This window comes from Bombina bombina, chromosome 7, assembly GCF_027579735.1.
Source record: "Bombina bombina isolate aBomBom1 chromosome 7, aBomBom1.pri, whole genome shotgun sequence".
Taxonomy (NCBI): domain Eukaryota; kingdom Metazoa; phylum Chordata; class Amphibia; order Anura; family Bombinatoridae; genus Bombina; species Bombina bombina.
This window is the reverse complement of record NC_069505.1, coordinates 367862845-367886351: the sequence shown is the minus strand read 5'-3', so window position 1 is coordinate 367886351 and position 23507 is coordinate 367862845. Positions and strand designations below refer to the sequence as shown.

Genomic DNA, 23507 nt, shown 5'->3' with positions numbered 1-23507 from the left:
AATGACAAAGGTCAATATGGTATATATTGGTGATTTTATATTCAGTTTCATCTTCTCAACAGGTTCCGTCCATTATCTGTTTTTCGAGAAGCTAATGAAGATGAGAGCGGCTTTACTTGCTGTGCATTTTCAGCCCGTGAGCGGTTCCTGATGTTGGGGACCTGCACAGGGCAGCTGAAGCTGTACAATGTGTTTAGTGGGCAGGAGGAGGCCAGCTACAATTGTCACAATTCTGCCATAACTCACCTTGAACCATCTCGGGTAAGCAGCAGTGGCATATTTTGACATTACTTCTGCCATTCTGTTCATCTCTATCCTCTATTTTACCAGTACATGTGGTGTGCACTTAGCTAAGGGATAATCTAGTCAAAATTAAACTTTCATGATTCGGATAGAGCAGCAATTTTAAGCAACTTTCTAATTTACTACTATTATACATTTTATCTTTGTTCTCTTGGTATCTTTATTTGAAAAAGCAAGAATGTAAGCTTAGAAGCCAGCCTATTTTTGGTTCAGCACCTAAGTAGTGCTTGCTAATTGCCGTCCAAATGTAGCCTCCAATTAGCAAGAGCTACCCAGGTGCTGAACCAAAAATGGGCTGGCTCCTAAAGCTTACATTCTTGCTTTTTAAATAAAGATACCAAGAGAACAAAAATAAATTGATCTGCACCATCCCTCTTCTCTGTGCCATCATGTACTTGTCCTATATCCTACTGCCTAGGCCCTCCTTTTATTTTGCTAAAAAACAACTTTGTTTTATTGCCTCATTCTCCCTCATCCAATTTTCACTCTCTCCTCATGTTTTGCCATCTTGTCTTCTTAAGGATTTAATTTTTCTTTTAGGACGGGTCTCTTCTTCTCACTGCTGCCACGTGGAGCCAGCCGCTCTCTGCCCTTTGGGGCATGAAGTCAGTCTTCGACATGAAGTGAGTCATGGGACAGGTGAGGTAGTATTGGGATTCAGTGTATGATATACCACTTCCGAGATCAGAATCTCACCCTTTTCTCTCCCTTTCCCAGACATTCATTTGCCGAGGATCATTATGTGGAATTTAGCAAACACTCGCAGGACCGGGTCATTGGCACAAAAGAGGATGTAGCTCACGTGAGTAACTCTGCTAGATTCATGCAGAACATTAATTTCTTTCAAATAGGTGGCAAAAGTCCATGAGCTAGTGACGTATAGGATATACATTCCTACCAGGAGGGGGGAAAGTTTCCCAAACCTCAAATGCCTATAAATACACCTCTCACCTCACTCATACCTCAGTTTTTACGAACTTTGCCTCCTTAGGAGATGATGAAGCATGATGTGCTTGATTTCTTTCCTAAGATATGGTGAGTCCACAACGTCCTAAATTACTAGTGGGAATATCTCTCCTGGCCAGCAGGAGGTGGCAAAGAGCACCACAACAAAGCTGTTAAATACCACTCCGCTTCCCATAATCCCCAGTCATTATCTTTGCCTCTGTCAATGGAGGCAGTGAAGTTTGGTGTCTGAAAAAATTAAATCCTTTATGGGGATAGTTTTCCCTGCAAGCAAGGATTTGGGTATAGCCATAGTTCATGTCAATCTCTGCCAGAGTAGTGGTGGCTTTTAAGCAGTTAGGAAGTTGTAAGGTGGTGCTTACACATTGCTGCCCTAAGTATAAAAAGCCAGAGTTGGTTACTCTGTTCTTTCTTTTTTTTCCACAGTTCTCTGTTAGGAGTTTGTGTCCTTTCACGCCTTGTGAGCTGTCTTCCTGAGGGAAAGCTAGACTGCAGGTAAGTGCTTTTTTGTCTTCTAGGTTTAGGAGACTTTGCACTTTTAAAACATTCATTATTTATTTTCTGCAGTTTTTTTTTTTAAGAACATTTTTTTATTGAGGTTGGGAGAAGTCATAACAAACAATAACCAATTTACACAGGTTAAATATAAGATATCATGAAGCTTCAGAAATGTACAGCAACAAATATAGATTATTCCGATCAATGTCTGGTGCAGTCTAATAGCAAAGTAGTGGTTGAAACAAAAAGAACTAACCTGTGTAGAAATATTATGAACCTCATTTCTTCTATAAGGTACGACGAGTCCACGGATTCATCCTTTACTTGTGGGATTTTATCCTCCTGCTAACAGGAAGTGGCAAAGAGCACCACAGCAGAGCTGTCTATATAGCTCCTCCCTTAGCTCCACCCCCAGTCATTCTCTTTGCCTACTCTAAGTACTAGGAAGGGTAAAGTGAAAGAGGTGATAAAATATTAGTTTTTAATTTCTTCAAGCAAGAGTTTATTTTAAATGGTACCGGTGTGTACTATTTACTCTCAGGCAGCATATGGATGAAGACTGCTGCCTGGAGGATGATGATCTTAGCATTTGTAACTAAGATCCATTGCTGTTCCCACAGAGGCTGAGGAGTACTGGAAACTTCAGTGTAAGGAACGGTTTCATGCTATGCAGCAGTGAGGTATGTTCAGTCATATGTTTCTGGAGAGATTGTGTATTTCAGAAAGGCTGACATTATATCCAGGAGGGTAAGGGTAAGCAGTAATCCTAGAGCTAAAAGAAGGGCATTACTTAGCTTGCATATGGGGCCAATTATAAGTATGGTTAACACTGAATTGTAAATGTTTGTGGGCAAATGTTTTTTATGATTGGGAGTGCTTTAACGTTTTTGTGGGCAATAACGTTTTGGGCAACTTTATTGAGGGCACACATGGCTTAACTTTTGGGTCTCAGAACCCACATGGCTAGTTATAACCGCTCTGGTGTGGTTCTTTGAGGCTGTGGAGACATCGAGTGAGATGAGCGGGGCCTATTTTCACGCCTCAGATGCACAGTTAGTTATTCACAGCAAGCAGCAAGCTCTAACTCCTGAGGGCTCTGGTGTACGTTTTGGGCCAAATCGAAGCTTTTACCCCACATTTTCGATCCCTGAGGGCAGGTAGGGCCACAGCAGGGCTGTGGCAAGGTGCCGAGGGTGTTTTCTCTTGTAAAGGTGTATCCAGTCCACGGGTTCATCCATTACTTGTGGGATATTCTCCTTCCCAACAGGAAGCTGCAAGAGGACACCCACAGCAGAGCTGTCTATATAGCTACTCCCCAGTCATTCTCTTGCAGCTCTCGACAAGAAGGGAAGTATCAAGAGAGATGTGGTGACTTAGTGTAGTTTTTACCTTCAATCAAAAGTTTATTTTTAAACGGTACCTGCGTTGTACTGTTTTTATTCTCAGGCAGAAATTAGAAGAAGACTTCTGCTTGGAGGTTTGATGATCTTAGCGCTTTGTAACTAAGGTCCATTGCTGTTCTCACACATAACTGAAGAGTATGTAAAGAAAACTTCAGTTGGGGGGACGGTCTGCAGATTGCCTGCTTTGAGGTATGTTCAGTATATTTTTTTCTAGAGAGATAAGGTCTAGAAAATGCTGACAGTGCCTGGTATATTTAAGGTAAGCCTTATACAGTGATTTAACAACAACTGGGATCATATTCATGTTAATACCTATATTACTTAGTGTAAAAACACTGATTTATAAATAAAAACGTTTTTTTCTCTGAGGGTGATAAATCTTTATTTGGGGCCTAGTTTCCACATGGCTTGTTAGATTACTCCTAGGAGTACTTTTTTAAGGCCCTCTGACTTTGAGTGCATGGTGGGAGGGGCCTAGTTTCGTTTTCAGTCTGAGACAGCCAGCTTCCGTGAAGGAGTCCTCTGGCTTATAGGACCTCTATAGAGGGTTTTGTTCCTGCAAAAATCGTTTTTAAGGGCAGGTAGGAGCCACAGCAGAGCTGTGGCAGTGTGTTTGACTGTTTGTTAACAGGTTTAATGTTTTTCTAATTCGTTTTTGGGCCTGAGGGGTTAATCATACATTTACAAGTGGGTGCAATGCTGCTTTAGTCCCTTATACACACTGTAAACATTTCGTAGAGTTTACTACTTTTTTTCACTGTTTTGCAGTTTATGTGGTAGTTTTTTTCTCTTAAAGGCACAGTACAGTTTTTTTATTATTGCTTTTTTCACATTTATTAAAGTGTTTTCCAAGCTTGCTGGTCTCATTACTAGTCTGTTAAACATGTCTGACATAGAGGAAACTCCTTGTTCATTATGTTTAGAAGCCATTGTGGAACCCCCTCTTAGAATGTGTACCAAATGCACTGACCTTTCTATAAGTTATAAAGACCATATTATGGCTTTTAAAGATTTATCACCTGAGGTTTCTGAGACTGACAAAAGGGAGGTTATGCCATCTAGCTCTCCCCACGTGTCAGAACCTATAACTCCCGCTCAAGGGACGCCAAGTACATCTAGCGCGTCCAATGCGTTTACTTTACAAGACATGGCGGCAGTTATGAATCATACCCTCACAGAGGTATTGTCCAAACTGCCAGGGTTACAAGGAAAGCGGGACAGCTCTGGGGCTAGAACAAATACAGAGCTCTCTGACACTTTAGTAGCTATGTCTGATATACCCTCAAAATGTGCAGAAGTTAAAGCAGGAGAGCTTCTATCTGTGGGTGACTTCTCTGATTCAGGGAAGGCGTTACTTCAGTCTGACTCTGAAATGACAGTATTTAAATTTAAGCTTGAACACCTCCGCGTGTTGCTCAGGGAGGTTTTAGCGACTCTGGGTGACTGACACCATTGTAGTCCCAGAGAAATTGTGTAAAATGGACAAATACTTTGCAGTGCCTGTTTACACTGTTTTTCCAATCCCTAAGAGGTTTTCAGAAATTATTACTAAGGAATGGGATAGACCAGGTGTGCCGTTCTCTCCCCCTCCTGCTTTTAAGAAAATGTTTCCTATAGATGCCGCTACACGGGACTTGTGGCAGACGGTTCCTAAGGTGGAGGGAGCAGTCTCTACCCTAGCTAAGCATACAACTATTCCTGTCGAGGACAGTTGTGCTTTCCTAGATCCTATGGATAAGAAATTAGAGGGTTTCCTTAAGAAAATCTTTATACAACAAGGTTTTATTCTCCAGCCTCTTGCATGCATTGCCCCAGTCACTGCTGCAGCGGCTTTCTGGTTCGAGTCTCTGGAGGAGGCTTTACAGGTAGAGACCCCGTTGGATAATATCCTTGACAGGCTTAAAGCTCTTAAGTTAGCCAATTCATTTATTTCTGACGCCGTTTTTCATTTAACCAAGCTAACGGCCAAAATATCAGGTTTTGCCATTCAGGCACGTAGGGCGCTATGGCTTAAATCCTGGTCAGCTGATGTCACTTCAAAGTCTAAACTTCTCAAGATCCCCTTCAAAGGGCAGACCCTATTTGGGCCTGGACTGAAGGAGATCATTTCTGATATCACTGGAGGAAAAGGCCACGCCCTTCCCCAGGATAGGTCCAACAAGTTAAGGACCAAACAGACTAATTTTCGTTCCTTTCGAAACTTCAAGAGTGGCGCAGCTTCATCTTCCTCTTCTACAAAACAAGAGGGAAATTTTGCCCAGTCCAAGCCAGTCTGGAGACCTAACCAGGCTTGGAACAAGGGGAAACAGGCCAAAAAGCCTGCTGCTGCCTCTAAGACAGCATGAAGGAGTAGCCACCGATCGGGGACCGGATCTAGTGGGGGGGCAGACTTTCTCTCTTCGCCCAGGCTTGGGCAAGAGACATCCAGGATCCCTGGGCTCTGGAGATTGTTTCCCAGGAATATCTTCTGGATTTCAAAGTTTCATCTCCAAAGGGGAGATTTCATCTCTCACAATTATCTGCAAACCAGATAAAGAGAGAGTCATCCTTACATTGCGTTCAAGACCTACTAGTTATGGGAATGATCCACCCAGTTCCAAAGGAGGAACAGGGGCAGGGCTTCTATTCAAATCTGTTAATAGTTCCCAAGAAAGAGGGAACTTTCAGACCAATTTTGGATCTCAAGATCCTAATCAAATTTCTCAGGGTCCCATCCTTCAAGATGGAGACTATGCGAACCATCCTACCTATGATCCAGGAGGGTCAATATATGACTACCGTGGATTTAAAGGATGCTTATCTACATATTCCGATACACAGGGATCATCATCAGTTTCTCAGGTTCGCCTTCCTAGACAGGCATTACCAGTTTGTGGCTCTTCCCTTCGGGTTAGCCACGGCACCAAGAATCTTTACGAAGGTTCTAGGGTCCCTTCTCGCGGTTCTAAGACCACGGGGTATAGCAGTAGCCCCTTACATAGACGACCTCCTGATACAGGCGTCAACTTTTCATATCGCCAGGTCCCATACGGACATTGTTCCTGCATTCCTAAGGTCTCACGGGTGGAAGGTGAACGAAGGAAAGAGTTCTCTCTCACCTCTCACAAGAGTTTCCTTCCTAGGAACTCTGATAGATTCAGTAGAAATGAAGATATATCTGACAGAGGTCAGGTTTTCAAAACTTTTAACTTCCTGCCGTGCTCTTTATTCCATTTCTCGTCCGTCAGTGGCTCAGTGTATGGAGGTAATCGGATTAATGGTAGCGGCAATGGACATAGTTCCGTTTGCCCGCCTACATCTCAGACCACTGCAACTTTGCATGCTCAATCAGTGGAATGGGGATTACACAGATTTGTTCCCTCTCCTAAATCTGGATCAAGAGACCAGGGATTCTCTTCTCTGGTGGCTATCTCGGGTCCATCTGTCCAAGGGAATGAGTTTCCGCAGGCCAGAATGGACTATAGTAACGACAGATGCCAGCCTTCTGGGCTGGGGTGCAGTCTGGAACTCCCTGAAGGCTCAGGGTTCGTGGACTCAGGAGGAGGCCCTTCTTCCGATAAACATTCTGGAACTAAGAGCGATATTCAATGCTCTTCAGGCTTGGCCTCAGCTAGCTGCGGTCAGGTTCATCAGATTTCAGTCGGACAACATCACGACTGTAGCCTATATCAACCATCAGGGGGGAACAAGGAGCCCCCTGGCAATGTTGGAGGTTTCAAAGATAATTCTATGGGCAGAGGTTCACTCTTGCCATCTCAGCTATCCATATCCCAGGAGTAGAGAACTGGGAGGCGGATTTTCTAAGTCGGCAGACTTTTCATCCGGGGGAGTGGGAGCTCCATCCGGAGGTATTTGCCCAGTTGATCCAAATTTTGGGCAAACCAGAACTGGATCTCATGGCGTCTCGTCAGAACGCCAAGCTTCCTTGTTACGGGTCCAGGTCCAGGGATCCCAAGGCAGCGCTGATAGATGCTCTAGCAGCGCCCTGGTCCTTCAGCCTGGCTTATGTGTTTCCACTGTTTCCTCTGCTCCCTCGTCTGATTGCCAAGATCAAGCAGGAGAGAGCTTTGGTAATCTTGATAGCCCCTGCGTGGCCACGCAGGACCTGGTATGCAGATCTGGTGGACATGTCATCCTTTCCACCATGGACTCTGCCGCTAAGGCAGGACCTTCTACTTCAAGGTTCCTTCAAACATCCAAATCTAATTTCACTACGTCTGACTGCTTGGAGATTGAACGCTTGATTCTATCAAAGCGTGTTTTTTCCGAGTAGGTCATTGATACCTTAATTCAGGCTTGAAAGCCTGTCACCAGGAAAATCTATCATAAGATATGATGTAAATATCTTCATTGGGTTGAATCCAAGGGTTACTCATGGAGTATGGTCAGGATTCCTAGGATATTATCTTTTCTCCAAGAAGGATTGGAGAAGGGATTGTCAGCCAGTTCCTTAAAGGGACAGATTTCTGCTCTGTCTATTCTTTTGCACAAACGTCTGGCTGAGGTTCCAGACGTTCAGGCGTTTTGTCAGGCTTTAGTTAGAATCAAGCCTGTGTTTAAACCTGTTGCTCCGCCATGGAGTTTAAATTTAGTTCTTAAATTTCTTCAAGGGGTTCCGTTTGAACCTTTGCATTCCATAGATATTAAGCTTTTATCTTGGAAAGTTCTATTTTTAGTAGCTATCTGCTCGGCTCGAAGAGTTTCGGAGTTATCTGCTTTACAGTGTGATTCCCCTTATCTGATTTTCCATGCAGATAAGGTAGTGTTACGTACCAAACCTGGGTTTCTGCCTAAGGTGGTATCTAATAAGAATTTCAATCAGGAGATTGTTGTTCCTTCCCTATGTCTTAATCCTTTTTCAAATAAGGAACGTCTATTACACAATCTTGATGTGGTTCGTGCTTTAAAGTTTTATTTACAAGCTACGAAAGATTTTCGTCAAACATCTGCTTTGTTTGTTGTCTACTCTGGACAGAGGAGAGGCCAAAAGGCTTCGGCAACTTCTCTTTCCTTTTGGCTAAGAAGCATAATTCGCTTATCTTATGAGACTGCTGGCCAGCAGCCTCCTGAAAGAATTACAGCTCATTCTACTAGAGCAGTAGCTTCCACATGGGCTTTTAAACATGAGGCCTCTGTTGAACAGATTTGTAAGGCGGCGACTTGGTCTTCGCTTCATACCTTTTTCTAAATTCTATAAATTTGATACTTTTGCTTCTTCGGAGGCTATTTTTGGGAGAAAGGTCTTACAGGCAGTGGTGCCTTCCGTTTAAGTTTCCTGCCTTGTCCCTCCCTTCATCCGTGTCCTAAAGCTTTGGTATTGGTATCCCACAAGTAATTGATGAACCCGTGGACTGGATACACCTTTACAAGAGAAAACAAAATTTCTCCAACATAGGTGTGTCCGGTCCACGGCGTCATCCTTACTTGTGGGATATTCTCTTCCCCAACAGGAAATGGCAAAGAGCCCAGCAAAGCTGGTCACATGATCCCTCCTAGGCTCCGCCTACCCCAGTCATTCTCTTTGCCGTTGCACCGGCAACATCTCCACGGAGATGGTTAAGAGTTTTTTGTTCCTCCCCCTATATTTAAGAAATTATTTCCTATAGTCGACCCCAGAAAGGACTTATGGCAGACAGTCCCCAAGGTCGAGGGGGCGGTTTCTACTCTAAACAAACGCACTACTATTCCTATAGAAGATAGTTGTGCTTTCAAAGATCCTATGGATAAAAAATTAGAGGGTTTGCTTAAAAAGATGTTTGTTCAGCAAGGTTACCTTCTACAACCAATTTCATGCATTGTTCCTGTCACTACGGCAGCGTGTTTCTGGTTCGAAGAACTAGAAAAGTCGCTCAATAAAGAATCTTCGTATGAGGAGGTTATGGACAGAGTTCAAGCACTTAAATTGGCTAACTCTTTTATTTTAGATGCCGCTTTGCAATTAGCTAGATTAGCGGCGAAAAATTCAGGGTTTGCTATCGTGGCGCGCAGAGCGCTTTGGCTAAAGTCTTGGTCAGCGGATGTGTCTTCCAAGACAAAATTGCTTAACATCCCTTTCAAGGGTAAAACACTGTTTCGTCCTGATTTGAAAGAGATTATTTCAGACATCACCGGGGGAAAGGGCCACGCCCTTCCTCAGGATAGGTCTTTTAAGGCTAAAAATAAGCCTAATTTTCGTCCCTTTCGCAGAAACGGACCAGCCTCTAATTCTACATCCTCTAAGCAAGAGGGTAATACTTCTCAACCCAAACCAGCCTGGAGACCGATGCAAGGCTGGAACAAGGGTAAGCAGGCCAAGAAGCCTGCCACTGCTACCAAAACAGCATGAAGGGATGGCCCCCGATCCGGGACCGGATCTGGTGGGGGGCAGACTTTCTCTCTTTGCCCAGGCTTGGGCAAGAGATGTTCAGGATCCTTGGGCACTAGAAATAGTTTCTCAGGGTTATCTCCTGGAATTCAAGGAACTACCCCCAAGGGGAAGGTTCCACAGGTCTCAATTATCTTCAAACCAAATAAAAAGACAGGCATTCTTACATTGTGTAGAAGACCTGTTAAAGATGGGAGTAATTCATCCAGTTCCAATAGGAGAACAAGGGATGGGGTTTTACTCCAACCTGTTCATAGTTCCCAAAAAAGAGGGAACATTCAGACCAATTTTAGATCTCAAGATCCTAAACAAATTTCTCAGGGTTCCATCGTTCAAAATGGAAACCATTCGAACGATCCTTCCTACCATCCAGGAAGGTCAATTTATGACCACGGTGGATTTAAAGGATGCGTACCTACATATTCCTATCCACAAGGAACATCATCAGTTCCTAAGGTTCGCTTTTCTGGACAAGCATTACCAGTTTGTGGCACTTCCATTCGGATTAGCCACTGCTCCGAGAATTTTCACAAAGGTACTAGGGTCCCTTCTAGCGGTTCTAAGACCAAGGGGCATTGCAGTAGTACCTTACTTGGACGACATCCTGATTCAAGCGTCTTCTCTGTCAAAAGCAAAGGCTCATACGGACATCGTCCTAGCCTTTCTCAGATCTCACGGATGGAAAGTGAACAAAGAAAAAAGTTCTATGTCCCCGTCAACAAGAGTTCCCTTCTTGGGAACAATAATAGATTCCTTAGAAATGAGGATTTTTCTGACAGAGGTCAGAAAATCAAAACTTCTAAGCTCTTGTCAAGTACTTCATTCTGTTCTTCTTCCTTCCATAGCGCAGTGCATGGAAGTAATAGGATTGATGGTTGCAGCAATGGACATAGTTCCTTTTGCACGAATTCATCTAAGACCATTACAACTGTGCATGCTCAGACAGTGGAATGGGGATTATACAGACTTGTCTCCGACGATTCAAGTAGATCAAAAGACCAGAGATTCACTCCGTTGGTGGCTGATCCTGGACAACCTGTCACAGGGAATGAGCTTCCGCAGACCAGAGTGGGTCATTGTCACGACCGACGCCAGTCTGGTGGGCTGGGGCGCGGTCTGGGAACCCCTGAAAGCTCAGGGTCTATGGTCTCGGGAAGAATCTCTTCTCCCGATAAACATTCTGGAACTGAGAGCGATATTCAATGCTCTCAAAGCTGGGCCTCATCTAGCAAGGGCCAAATTCATAAGGTTTCAATCAGACAACATGACGACTGTTGCATATATCAACCATCAGGGGGGAACAAGGAGTTCCCTGGCGATGGAGGAAGTGACCAAGATAATTCAATGGGCGGAGGATCACTCCTGCCACTTGTCTGCAATCCACATCCCAGGAGTGGAAAATTGGGAAGCGGATTTTCTGAGTCGTCAGACATTCCATCCGGGGGAGTGGGAACTCCATCCGGAAATCTTTGCCCAAATAACTCAATTATGGGGCATTCCAGACATGGATCTGATGGCCTCTCGTCAGAACTTCAAGGTTCCTTGTTACGGGTCCAGATCCAGGGATCCCAAGGCGACTCTAGTAGATGCACTAGTAGCACCTTGGACCTTCAACCTAGCTTATGTATTCCCACCGTTTCCTCTCATTCCCAGGCTGGTAGCCAGGATCAATCAGGAGAGGGCTTCGGTGATCTTGATAGCTCCTGCGTGGCCACGCAGGACTTGGTATGCAGACCTGGTGAATATGTCATCGGCTCCACCATGGAAGCTACCTTTGAGACAGGACCTTCTTGTTCATGGTCCATTCGAACATCCGAATCTGGTTTCCCTCCAACTGACTGCTTGGAGATTGAACGCTTGATTTTATCAAAGCGTGGGTTTTCAGATTCTGTAATAGATACTCTGATTCAGGCTAGAAAGCCTGTAACTAGAAAGATTTACCATAAAATATGGAAAAAATATATCTGTTGGTGTGAATCTAAAGGATTCCCATGGAACAAGATAAAAATTCCTAAGATTCTATCCTTTCTACAAGAAGGTTTGGAGAAAGGATTATCTGCAAGTTCTCTGAAGGGACAGATCTCTGCTTTATCTGTTCTACTTCACAAAAGGCTGGCAGCTGTGCCAGACGTTCAAGCGTTTGTTCAGGCTCTGGTTAGAATCAAGCCTGTTTACAGACCTTTGACTCCTCCCTGGAGTCTAAATCTAGTTCTTTCAGTTCTTCAAGGGGTTCCGTTTGAACCCTTACATTCCGTAGATATTAAGTTATTATCTTGGAAAGTTTTGTTTTTGGTTGCAATTTCTTCTGCTAGAAGAGTTTCAGAGTTATCTGCTCTGCAGTGTTCTCCGCCCTATCTGGTGTTCCATGCAGATAAGGTGGTTTTGCGTACTAAGCCTGGTTTTCTTCCGAAAGTTGTTTCCAACAAAAATATTAACCAGGAGATAGTTGTACCTTCTTTGTGTCCGAATCCAGTTTCAAAGAAGGAACGTTTCTTACACAATCTGGACGTAGTCCGTGCTCTAAAATTCTATTTAGAGGCTACTGAAGATTTCAGACAAACATCTTCTTTGTTTGTTGTTTATTCTGGTAAAAGGAGAGGTCAAAAAGCAACTTCTACCTCTCTTTCTTTTTGGCTTAAAAGCATTATCCGATTGGCTTATGAGACTGCCGGACGGCAGCCTCCTGAAAGAATCACAGCTCACTCCACTAGGGCTGTGGCTTCCACATGGGCCTTCAAGAACGAGGCTTCTGTTGACCAGATATGTAAGGCAGCGACTTGGTCTTCACTGCACACTTTTGCCAAATTTTACAAATTTGATACTTTTGCTTCTTCGGAGGCTATTTTTGGGAGAAAGGTTTTGCAAGCCGTGGTGCCTTCCATTTAGGTGACCTGATTTGCTCCCTCCCTTCATCCGTGTCCTAAAGCTTTGGTATTGGTTCCCACAAGTAAGGATGACGCCGTGGACCGGACACACCTATGTTGGAGAAAACAGAATTTATGCTTACCTGATAAATTACTTTCTCCAACGGTGTGTCCGGTCCACGGCCTGCCCTGGTTTTTTTAATCAGGTCTGATGAATTATTTTCTCTAACTACAGTCACCACGGTTTGCAAATTATGGGGTTAAATGTTAAAATTCCTTGTGGGGCAATCTTAACTTCTTATATTGTGTCTGCATACAAAATTTTGAAAAATTTGGTGCATGTTTAGGCTGTTTTGCAGAACGTGTGTTTTTTTTTTTTTCTTAAAGGCGCAGTACCGTTTTTTAAGATTGTTATTTTTTTCACTAAATAAAGTGTTTTCATGCTTGTTTATAGTCATTACTAGCCTGTTCAACATTATTATTATACTTTATTTATTAAGCGCCAACATATTCCGCAGCGCTGTCCATGGATACAATTCATTTAAATAAAACAATACAAGACTTGTAAGAGACAGGACAAAATTTACAAACACATACAGGAGGTTTAATTCTGCTGTGAATGGGGAGCCAATGAAGGGACTCACAGAGAGGTGCAGCAGATACAGATCAACAGGAAAGGCGGATCAGCCTGGCAGAGGCATTTAGGATGGATTGAAGGGGGGAGAGGCGGGAAAGAGGAAGGCCATCGAGTAGGTTATTGCAGTAGTCAAGTCGGGAGATAACAAGGGAGTGGATTATTTGCTTTGTGGTGTCAGCGCTCAGTAAAGGGCGAATTTTGGAAATATTGCGTAGATGATTGCGGCAGGATGTAGAAAGCGATTGGATATGGGGGACGAAGGATAGGTTTGAGTCAAGTGTGACTCCGAGGCAGCGGACTTGGGGCGATGGGAAATGGTTATGCCGTCAACAGGGATAGAGAAGTCAGAAGTCGGCGTAGAGCTTTAGGGGGGATAAGAAGGAGCTCAGTCTTGGACATGTTAATCTTTAGGTGGTGAGAGGCCATCCAGGAAGAAATACCAGATAAGCAGTTGATAACAGCAAAGAGGACAGAGGGAGAGAGAGCAGGGGTGGAGAGGTAGATCTGGGTGTCATCAGCATAGAGGGGATATTTGAAGCCATAACTGTTGATAAGTTTACCCAGCGAAGAAGTATAGATGGAGAAGAGTAGAGGACCCAGAACAGATCCTTGAGGTACTCCAACAGACAGAGGCATAGGAGAGGAGGAGTCGCTGGCAAATGACACCGAAAAGACCTGTGAGAAAGATAGGAGTGAATCCAGGAAAGAGCAGTGTCACAGAGGCCAAAAGAGCTAAGGGTCTGTAGGACATTGAGGAAAGTCAATGTTCAATATGTTTAGAAGCCATTGTGGAACCTCCGCTTAGAATGTGTCCCTCATGCACTGAAAGGTCAATAAATTGTAAAGAACATATTTTAGCTACTGAAAGTATGTCGCAGGATGATTCTCAGTCAGAAGGGAATCAGGTTATGCCATCTAATTCTCCCCAAGTGTCACAACCGTTAACGCCCGCACAAGCGACGCCAAGTACTTCTAGTGCGTCTAATTCTTTCACCCTGCAAGATATGGCTGCAGTTATGAATACTACCCTCACAGAGGTTTTATCTAAGCTGCCTGGGTTGCAGGGGAAGCGCAGTAGGTCTGGTGTGAGAACAAACGCTGAGCCCTCTGACGCTTTATTAACCATATCTGATGTACCCTCACAATGTTCGGAAGTGAGGGATTTGTTGGCTGAGGGAGAGATTTCTGATTCAGGAAATATGTTCCCTCAGACAGATTCAGAGATGAAGGCTTTTAAATTTAAACTAGAACACCTCCGCTTATTGCTCAGGGAGGTTTTAGCGACTCTAGATGATTGTGACCCTATTGTAGTTCCAGAGAAATTGTGTAAAATGGACAGATTCCTAGAGGTTCCTGCCTACACTGATGTTTTTCCGGTCCCTAAGAGGATTTCGGCCAAACGTTGCACCTGGGCGAATGGTCTTCACCCAGAGGTATTTCCTCAGATTGTTCAAATGTGGGAACTCTCAGAAATAGATCTGATGGCTTCTCATCTAAACAAGAAACTTCCCTGGTATCTGTCCGGATCCAGGGATCCTCGGGCGGAGGCAGTGGATGCATTATCTCTTCCTTACAAGTGTCATCCTGCCTATATCTTTCCGCCTCTAGTTCTTCTTCCAAGGGTATTCTCTAATATTCTAAAGGAATGCTCGTTTGTCCTGCTTGTAGCTACAGCATGGCCTCACAGGTTTTGGTATGCGGATCTTGTCCGGATGGCCTCTTGCCAGCTGTGGACTCTTCCGTTAAGACCAGTCTTTCTGTCTCAAGGTTCTTTTTTCCATCAGGATCTCAAAACCTTAATTTTAAGGTGTGGAGTTTGAACGCTTGATTCTTGGTCAAAGAGGTTTCTCTGACTCTGTGATTGATACTATGTGACAGGCTCGTAAATCTGTATCTAGAGAGATATATTATAGAGTCTGGAAGACTTATATTTCTTCAGGATGGTTTAGATAAAGGTTTGTCCGCAAGTTTCTTGAAAGACAAATCTCTGCTCTTTCTGTTCTTTTTCACAGAAGGATTGCTAATCTTCCTGATATTCATTGTTTTGTACAAGCTTTGGTTCGTATAAAACCTGTCATTAAGTCAATTTCTCCTCTTTGGAGTTTGAATTTGGTTCTGGGGGCTCTTCAAGCTTCTCCTTTTGAACCCATGCATTCTTTGCTCGTTATATTACTTTCTTGGAAAGTTTTGTTTCTTTTGGCCATCTCTTCTGCCAGAAGAGTCTCTGAATTATCTACTCTTTCTCCAACATAGGTGTGTCCGGTCCACGGCGTCATCCTTACTTGTGGGATATTCTCTTCCCCAACAGGAAATGGCAAAGAGCCCAGCAAAGCTGGTCACATGATCCCTCCTAGGCTCCGCCTACCCCAGTCATTCTCTTTGCCGTTGTACAGGCAACATCTCCACGGAGATGGCTTAGAGTTTTTTAGTGTTTAACTGTAGTTTTTATTATTCAATCAAGAGTTTGTTATTTTAAAATAGTGCTGGTATGTACTATTTACTCAGAAACAGAAAAGAGATGAAGATTTCTGTTTGTATGAGGAAAATGATTTTAGCACCGTAACTAAAATCCATGGCTGTTCCACACAGGACTGTTGAGAGCAATTAACTTCAGTTGGGGAACAGTGTGCAGTCTCTTACTGCTTGAGGTATGACACATTCTAACAAGACGATGTAATGCTGGAAGCTGTCATTTTCCCTATGGGATCTCGGTAAGCCATGTTTATCAAGATAGTAAATAAGGGCTTCACAAGGGCTTATTAAGACTGTAGACTTTTTCTGGGCTAAATCGATTCATTATTAACACATATTTAGCCTTGAGGAATCATTTATTCTGGGTATTTTGATATGATTATATCGGCAGGCACTGTTTTAGACACCTTATTCTTTAGGGGCTTTCCCTAATCATAGTCAGAGCCTCATTTTCGCGCCGGTATGGCGCACTTGTTTTTGAGGACAGCATGGCATGCAGCTGCATGTGTGTGGAGCTCTGATACATAGAAAAGTCTTTCTGAAGGCATCATTTGGTATCGTATTCCCCTTTGGGCTTGGTTGGGTCTCAGCAAAGCAGATTCCAGGGACTGTAAAGGGGTTAAATATAAAAACGGCTCCGGTTCCGTTATTTTAAGGGTTAAAGCTTCCAAATTTGGGGTGCAATACTTTTAAGGCTTTAAGACACTGTGGTTTTAACGGCTGTAATGGATAATTCTATCAAAAACATTTTAGCCAATATGCCCACTTATCAGCGAAAGCGCGACTGCTCTGTTTTAGAAAATTCTGTAGAGCATGAGAACGCTGATGATATGGTTTCTGAAGGGCCCCTACACCAGTCTGAGGGGGCCAGGGAGGTTTTGTCTGAGGGAGAAATTTCAGATTCAGGAAACATTTCTCAACAAGCTGAACCTGATGTGATTACTTTTAAATTTAAGTTGGAACATCTCCGCGCTCTGCTTAAGGAGGTGTTATCCAATTTGGATGATTGTGATTATCTGGTCATTCCAGAACCACTATGTAAAATGGAAAAGTTCTTAGAGGCCCCGGGGCCCCCCGAAGCTTTTCCTATATCCAAGCGGGTGGCGTACATTGTTAGTAAAGAATGGGACAGGCCCGGTATACCTTTAGTACCTCCCCCCATATTTATAAAATTGTTTTCTTATAGTCGACCCCAGAAAGGACTGATGGCAGACAGTCCCCGAAGTCGAGGGGGCGGTTTCTACTCTACACAAGCGCGCCACTATACCCATAGAAGATAGTTGTGCTTTCCAAGATCCTATGGATAAAAAATTAGAAGGTCTGCTAAAGATGTTTGTTCAGCAAGGTTCCCTTCTACAACCAATTGCATGCATTGTCCCTGTCACTGCAGCCGCGTGTTTCTAGTTTGATGAGCTAGGAAAGGCGATTATTAGTAATTCTTCTTCTTATGAGGAGATTATGGACAGAATTCGTGCTCTTAAATTGGCTAATTCTTTCACCCTAGACGCCACCTTGCAATTGGCTAGGTTAGCGGCGAAAAAATTCTGGGTTTGCTATTGTGGCGCAGAGCGCTTTGGTTAAAATCTTGGGCAGCGGATGCGTCTTCCAAGAACAAATTGCTTGACATTCCTTTCAAGGGGAAAACACTCTTTGGCCCTGACTTGAAAGAGATTATCTCTGATATCACTGGGGGCAAGGGCCACGCCCTTCCTCAGGATAGGTCTTTTCAAGACCAAAAATATACCTAAGTTTCGTCCCTTTCGCAGAAACGGATCAGCCCCAAGGGCTACGTCCTCTAAGCAGGAAGGTAATACTTCTCAAGCCAATCCAGCCTGGAGACCTATGCAAGGCTGGAACAAAGGAAAGCAGGCCAGGAAACCTGCCACTGCTACCAAGACAGCATGAAATGCGGGCCCCCGATCCGGGACCGGATCTGGTGGGGGGCAGACTCTCTCTCTTCGCTCAGGCTTGGGCAAGAGATGTTCTGGATCCTTGGGCGCTAGAAATAGTCTCCCAAGGTTATTCTCTGGAGTTCAAGGGGCTTCCTCCAAGGGGGAGGTTCCACAGGTCTCAGTTGTCTTCAGACCACATAAGAAGACAGGCATTCTTACATTGGGTAGAAGACCTGCTAAAAATGGGAGTGATTCATCCTGTTCCATTAGGAGAACAAGGGATGGGGTTCTACTCCAATCTGTTCATAGTTCCCAAAAAAGAGGGAACGTTCAGACCAATCTTAGATCTCAAGATCTTGAACAAGTTTCTCAAGGTTCCATCGTTCAAGATGGAAACCATTCGAACACTTCTTCCTTCCATCCAGGAAGGTCAATTCATGACCAAGGTGGATTTCAAGGATGCGTATCTACATATTCCTATCCACAAGGAACATCATCGGTTCCTAAGGTTTGCATTCCTGGACAAGCATTTCCAGTTCGTGGCGTTTTCTTTCGGATTAGCCACTGCTCCTAGGATTTTCTCATAGGTACTAGGGTCCCTTCTGGCGGTGCTAAGACCAAGGGGCATTGCTGTAGTACCTTACTTGGACGACATTCTGATTCGAGCGTCGTCCCTTCCTCAAGTAAAGGCTCACACGGACATTGTCCTGGCCTTTCTCAGATCTCACGGATGGAAAGTGAACGTGGAAAAGAGTTCTCTATCTCCGTCAACGAGGGTTCCCTTCTTGGGAACTATAATAGACTCCTTAGAAATGAGGATTTTTCTGACAGAAGCCAGAAAAACAAAACTTCTAGACTCTTGTCGGATACTTCATTCCGTTCCTCTTCCTTCCATAGCGCAGTGCATGGAAGTGATAGGTTTGATGGTAGCGGCAATGGACATAGTTCCTTTTGTGCGCATTCATCTAAGACCATTACAACTGTTCATGCTCAGTCAGTGGAATGGGGACTATTCAGACTTGTCTCCGAAGATACAAGAAAATCAGAGGACCAGAGACTCATTCCGTTGGTGGCTGTCCCTGGACAACCTGTCACAAGGGATGACCTTCCGCAGACCAGAGTGGGTCATTGTCACGACCGACGCCAGTCTGATGGGCTGGGGCGCGGTCTGGGGATCCCTGAAAGCTCAGGGTCTTTGGTCTCGGGTAGAATCTCTTCTACCGATAAATATTCTGGAACTGAGAGCGATATTCAATGCTCTCAAAGCTTGGCCTCAGCTAGCGAGGGCCAAGTTCATACATCAACCATCAGGGGGGAACAAGGAGTTCCCTAGCGATGGAAGAAGTGACCAAAATCATTCTATGGGCGGAGTCTCACTCCTGCCACCTGTCTGCTATCCACATCCCAGGAGTGGAAAATTGGGAAGCGGATTTTCTGAGTCGTCAGACATTGCATCCGGGGGAGTGGGAACTCCATCCGGAAATCTTTGCCCAAGTCACTCAACCGTGGGGCATTCCAGACATGGATCTGATGGCCTCTCGTCAGAACTTCAGAGTTCCTTACTACGGGTACAGATCCAGGGATCCCAAGGCGGCTCTAGTGGATGCACTAGTAGCACCTTGGACCTTCAAACTAGCTTATGTGTTCCCGCCGTTTCCTCTCATCCCCAGGCTGGTAGCCAGGATCAATCAGGAGAGGGCGTCGGTGATTTTGATAGCTCCTGCGTGGCCACGCAGGACTTGGTATGCAGATCTGGTGAATATGTCATCGGCTCCACTATGGAAGCTACCTTTGAGACGAGACCTTCTTGTTCTAGGTCCGTTCGACCCACTCCAGCTGACTGCTTGGAGATTGAACGCTTGATCTTATCAAAGCGAGGGTTCTCAGATTCTGTTATTAATACTCTTGTTCAGGCCTGAAAGCCTGTAACCAGAAAAATTACCACATAATTTGGTATATCTGTTGGTGTGAATCTGCAGGATTCCCTTGGGACAAGGTTAAGATTCCTAAGAGTCTATCCTTCCTTCGAGAAGGATTGGAAAAAGGATTATCTGCAAGTTCCTTGATGGGACAGATTTCTGCCTTGTCTGTGTTACTTCACAAAAAGCTGGCAGCTGTGCCAGATGTTCTAGCCTTTGTTCAGGCTCTGGTTAGAATCAAGCCTGTTTACAAAATTTGGACTCCTCCTTGGAGTCTCAACCTAGTTCTTTCAGTTCTTCAGGGGGTTCCGTTTGAACCCTTACATTCCGTTGATATTAAGTTATTATCTTGGAAAGTTTTGTTTTTGGTTGCAATTTCTTCTGCTAGAAGAGTTTCAGAATTATCTGCTCTGCAGTGTTCTTCTCCTTATCTGGTGTTCCATGCAGATAAGGTGGTTTTGCGTACTAAACCTGGTTTTCTTCCAAAAGTTGTTTCTAACAAAAACATTAACCAGGAGATAGTTGTGCCTTCTTTGTGTCCTAATCCAGTTTCAAAGAAGGAACGTTTGTTGCACAACTTGGATGTAGTTCGTGCTCTCAAATTTTACTTAGCAGCTACTAAGGATTTCAGACAAACTTGTCTTTGTTTGTTGTTTATTCTGGTAAACGGAGAGGTCAAAAAGCAACTTCTACCTCTCTCTCCTTCTGGATTAAAAGCATTATCCGATTGGCTTATGAGACTGCCGGACGGCAGCCTCCTGAAAGAATCACAGCTCACTCCACTAGGGCTGTGGCTTCCACATGGGCCTTCAAGAACGAGGCTTCTGTTGATCAGATATGTAAGGCAGCGACTTGGTCTTCACTGCACACTTTTTCTAAATTTTACAAATTTGATACTTTTGCTTCTTCTGAGGCTATTTTTGGGAGAAAGGTTTTGCAAGCCGTGGTGCCTTCCATTTAGGTGACCTGATTTGCTCCCTCCCTTCATCCGTGTCCTAAAGCTTTGGTATTGGTTCCCACAAGTAAGGATGACGCCGTGGACCGGACACACCTATGTTGGAGAAAACAGAATTTATGTTTACCTGATAAATTACTTTCTCCAACGGTGTGTCCGGTCCACGGCCCGCCCTGGTTTTTTTAATCAGGTCTGATAATTTATTTTCTTTAACTACAGTCACCACGGTAACATATGGTTTCTCCTATGCAAATATTCCTCCTTAACGTCGGTCGAATGACTGGGGTAGGCGGAGCCTAGGAGGGATCATGTGACCAGCTTTGCTGGGCTCTTTGCCATTTCCTGTTGGGGAAGAGAATATCCCACAAGTAAGGATGACGCCGTGGACCGGACACACCGTTGGAGAAAGTAATTTATCAGGTAAACATAAATTCTGTTTTTTTGTGAGTCTCCTTTTCTGATTTTGCATCAGGATAAGGCGGTGCTGCGAACTTCTTTTGAATTTTTTACCTAAGGTTGTGAATTCCAACAACATTAGTAGAGAAATTGTGGTTCCTTCATTATGTCCTAATCCTATGAATTCTAAGGAGAAATCATTGCATTCTTTGGATGCTGTTAGAGCTTTGTAATATTATGTTGAAGCTACTAAGTCTTTCCGAAAGACTTCTAGTCTATTTGTCATCTTTTCCGGTTCTAGAAAAGACCAGAAAGCTTCTGCCATTTCTTTGGCATCTTGGTTGAAATCTTTATTTCATCATGCCTATGTTGAGTCGGGTAACACTCCGCCTCAAAGGATTACAGCTCATTCTACTAGGTCAGTTTCTACTTCCTGGGCGTTTAAGAATGAAGCTTCGGTTGATCAGATTTGCAAAACAGCAACTTGGTCCTCTTTGCATACTTTTTCTAAATTCTACCATTTTGATGTGTTTTCTTCTCCTGAAGCAGTTTTTGGTAGAAACGTACTTCAGGCAGTGGTTTCAGTTTGAATCTTCTGCTTATGTTTTTTCATTAAAATTTTATTCTGGGTGTGGATTATTTCAGCAGGAATTGGCTGTCTTTATTTTATCCCTCCCTCTCTAGTGACTCTTGTGTGGAAAGATCCACATCTTGGGTAATCATTATCCCATACGTCACTAGCTCATGGACTCTTGCTAATTACATGAAAGAAAACATAATTTATGTAAGAACTTACCTGATAAATTCATTTCTTTCATATTAGCAAGAGTCCATGAGGCCCGCCCTTTTTTGTGGTGGTTTTGATTTTTTTGTATAAAGCACAATTATTCCAATTCCTTATTTTATATGCTTTCGCACTTTTTTCTTATCACCCCACTTCTTGGCTATTCGTTAAACTGAATTGTGGGTGTGGTGAGGGGTGTATTTATAGGCATTTTAAGGTTTGGGAAACTTTGCCCCTCCTGGTAGGAATGTATATCCCATACGTCACTAGCTCATGGACTCTTGCTAATATGAAAGAAATGAATTTATCAGGTAAGTTCTTACATAAATTATGTTTTCTTTTACAAGATATGACGAGTCCACGGATTTCATCCTTATGGGATTACGCCTCCTGGTCAGCAGGAAGTGGCAAAGAGCACCACAGCAGAGCTGTATATATATAGCTCCTCCCTTCCCTCCCACTCCAGTCATTCTCTTTGCCTGTGTTAGTGATAGGAAGAGGTAAAGTGAGGTGTGTGTTTAGATTCTTCACTCAAGAAGTTTTTTTATTTTAAAATGGTGCCAGTGAGTACTATTTTTCTCAGGGAGAAATCGTCAGTCAATAACTTCCCAAGAGGAGTGGAGACATCTTATTTTCTGCCCTGATGTTGATGATCTTAGCAAACATCTAAGATCTTTCTGGTTCCCACAGAGTAGTTGAAGGTAGTGTAAAGAAACATCTTCAGTGTGGAGAACCGTGTCATGCTACAAGCAGCATTGAGGTATGTTCAGTCATTTGTTTCTGGGGAGACTAGATGCATCAGAACAGGCTGACATTATTCCCTAACCGGGGAGGGGTAATCAGTATGCACTATATGAAAGGAAATGGTGTACCTGGAATTCCCTTTTATTTTGATTATTTATCAGTGTGTTTGGTGTTTTCACTTTTGCATATACTGTGTGGGCTGACGCTGGGAGATGCAGTTTGCTGCTTAAGGGCTGTCGTTATTATGTCATTATAACTGGCTTGGCAGAGAGCAATATTCAATGTTTGTTGCTCTTTTATTATTTAAAGTGTGTGTATCAGAGGGGCACATGGTGTTTTATAGTGGCACATGGTGTTTTATAGTGATTTAAGTTGGGAAACCGGCATGTTGTTTTTCTTCCCATGCGGGTCTCAGTACGGCTCGAGTTACGCCCACGGTGGGCGGAGCTTAATTTTGCACGCTCAGCCGCACAGTATTCATCCGGATCGGCAGCAAGGTCCTGGGCTCCGGTGGGGCCTAAGTCAGTTTGTACACGAAAGTACAGAGAGACTTAGGAGCGCTACTCAAGGAGGATCAGTGTGATCTGGGGGCAGGTAGGCGCCGCAGCAGAGCTGTGGCGAGGTGCAGGGGCCTGGAGTGTGATAAAAATTGGTATATAGCATAACCACACAAACGGAGCAATATTGTTAACTTTGGAACATAAGGGCACTTTTTATTGCTGCAAACGTTGTTTTGACTGATAGCAGAAAAATTGTTGCGCTTTTATTATTTAAAGGCGCAGTACACTTTTTAGTTCAAAATTTTTGACTATATGATTTGACTTCAGAGCTCAATAAATCAAGTAAAGAACGGCTATTATTGCTATTGCTAGTCGGTTTAACATGTCTGAACTTGAGGAAAGTACTTGTTCTATGTGTTTAGATGCCATTGTGGAACCCCCTCTTACTTTTTGTCCCTCATGTACTGAAAGGGCCTTACAAGGTAAAGAACAGATTTTCTTTAAGGAAAGTGTGTCTAAGGATGCTTCTCAGTCTGATGAGAATCAGGGTATGCTGCTACTTTCTCCCCAAGCATCACAACCTTTAACGCCCACCCAAGCGACGCTGGGTTCTTCAACCGCGTCCACTTCATTTACTCTGCAGGATATGGCTGCAGTTATGTCATCTACCCTTACAGAGGTTTTATCTTAGTTGCCAGTGTTGCAGGGCAAACGCAGCAGGACAGAAGCCAATTTGAATCCTGCGTCTTCTGATGCTTTGTTGGCTATTTCCGATGTACCCTCACAGGGATCTGAATTGGGGGTCAGGGA

At 43.9% G+C, this 23507-nt stretch overlaps 1 protein-coding gene across 1 annotated transcript in view; it reads left to right on the top strand.

Annotated features, from left to right (window-relative positions):
• DCAF1 (DDB1 and CUL4 associated factor 1) overlaps positions 1 to 23507 on the top strand; it is a 638093-nt gene that overhangs the window by 452905 nt on the left and 161681 nt on the right. Inside the window, exons 15-17 of the mRNA XM_053721062.1 lie at positions 63 to 261; positions 844 to 926; positions 1021 to 1105. Coding sequence (XP_053577037.1) covers positions 63 to 261; positions 844 to 926; positions 1021 to 1105 — 367 coding nt within the window. The remainder of the gene's footprint in view (positions 1 to 62; positions 262 to 843; positions 927 to 1020; positions 1106 to 23507) is intronic.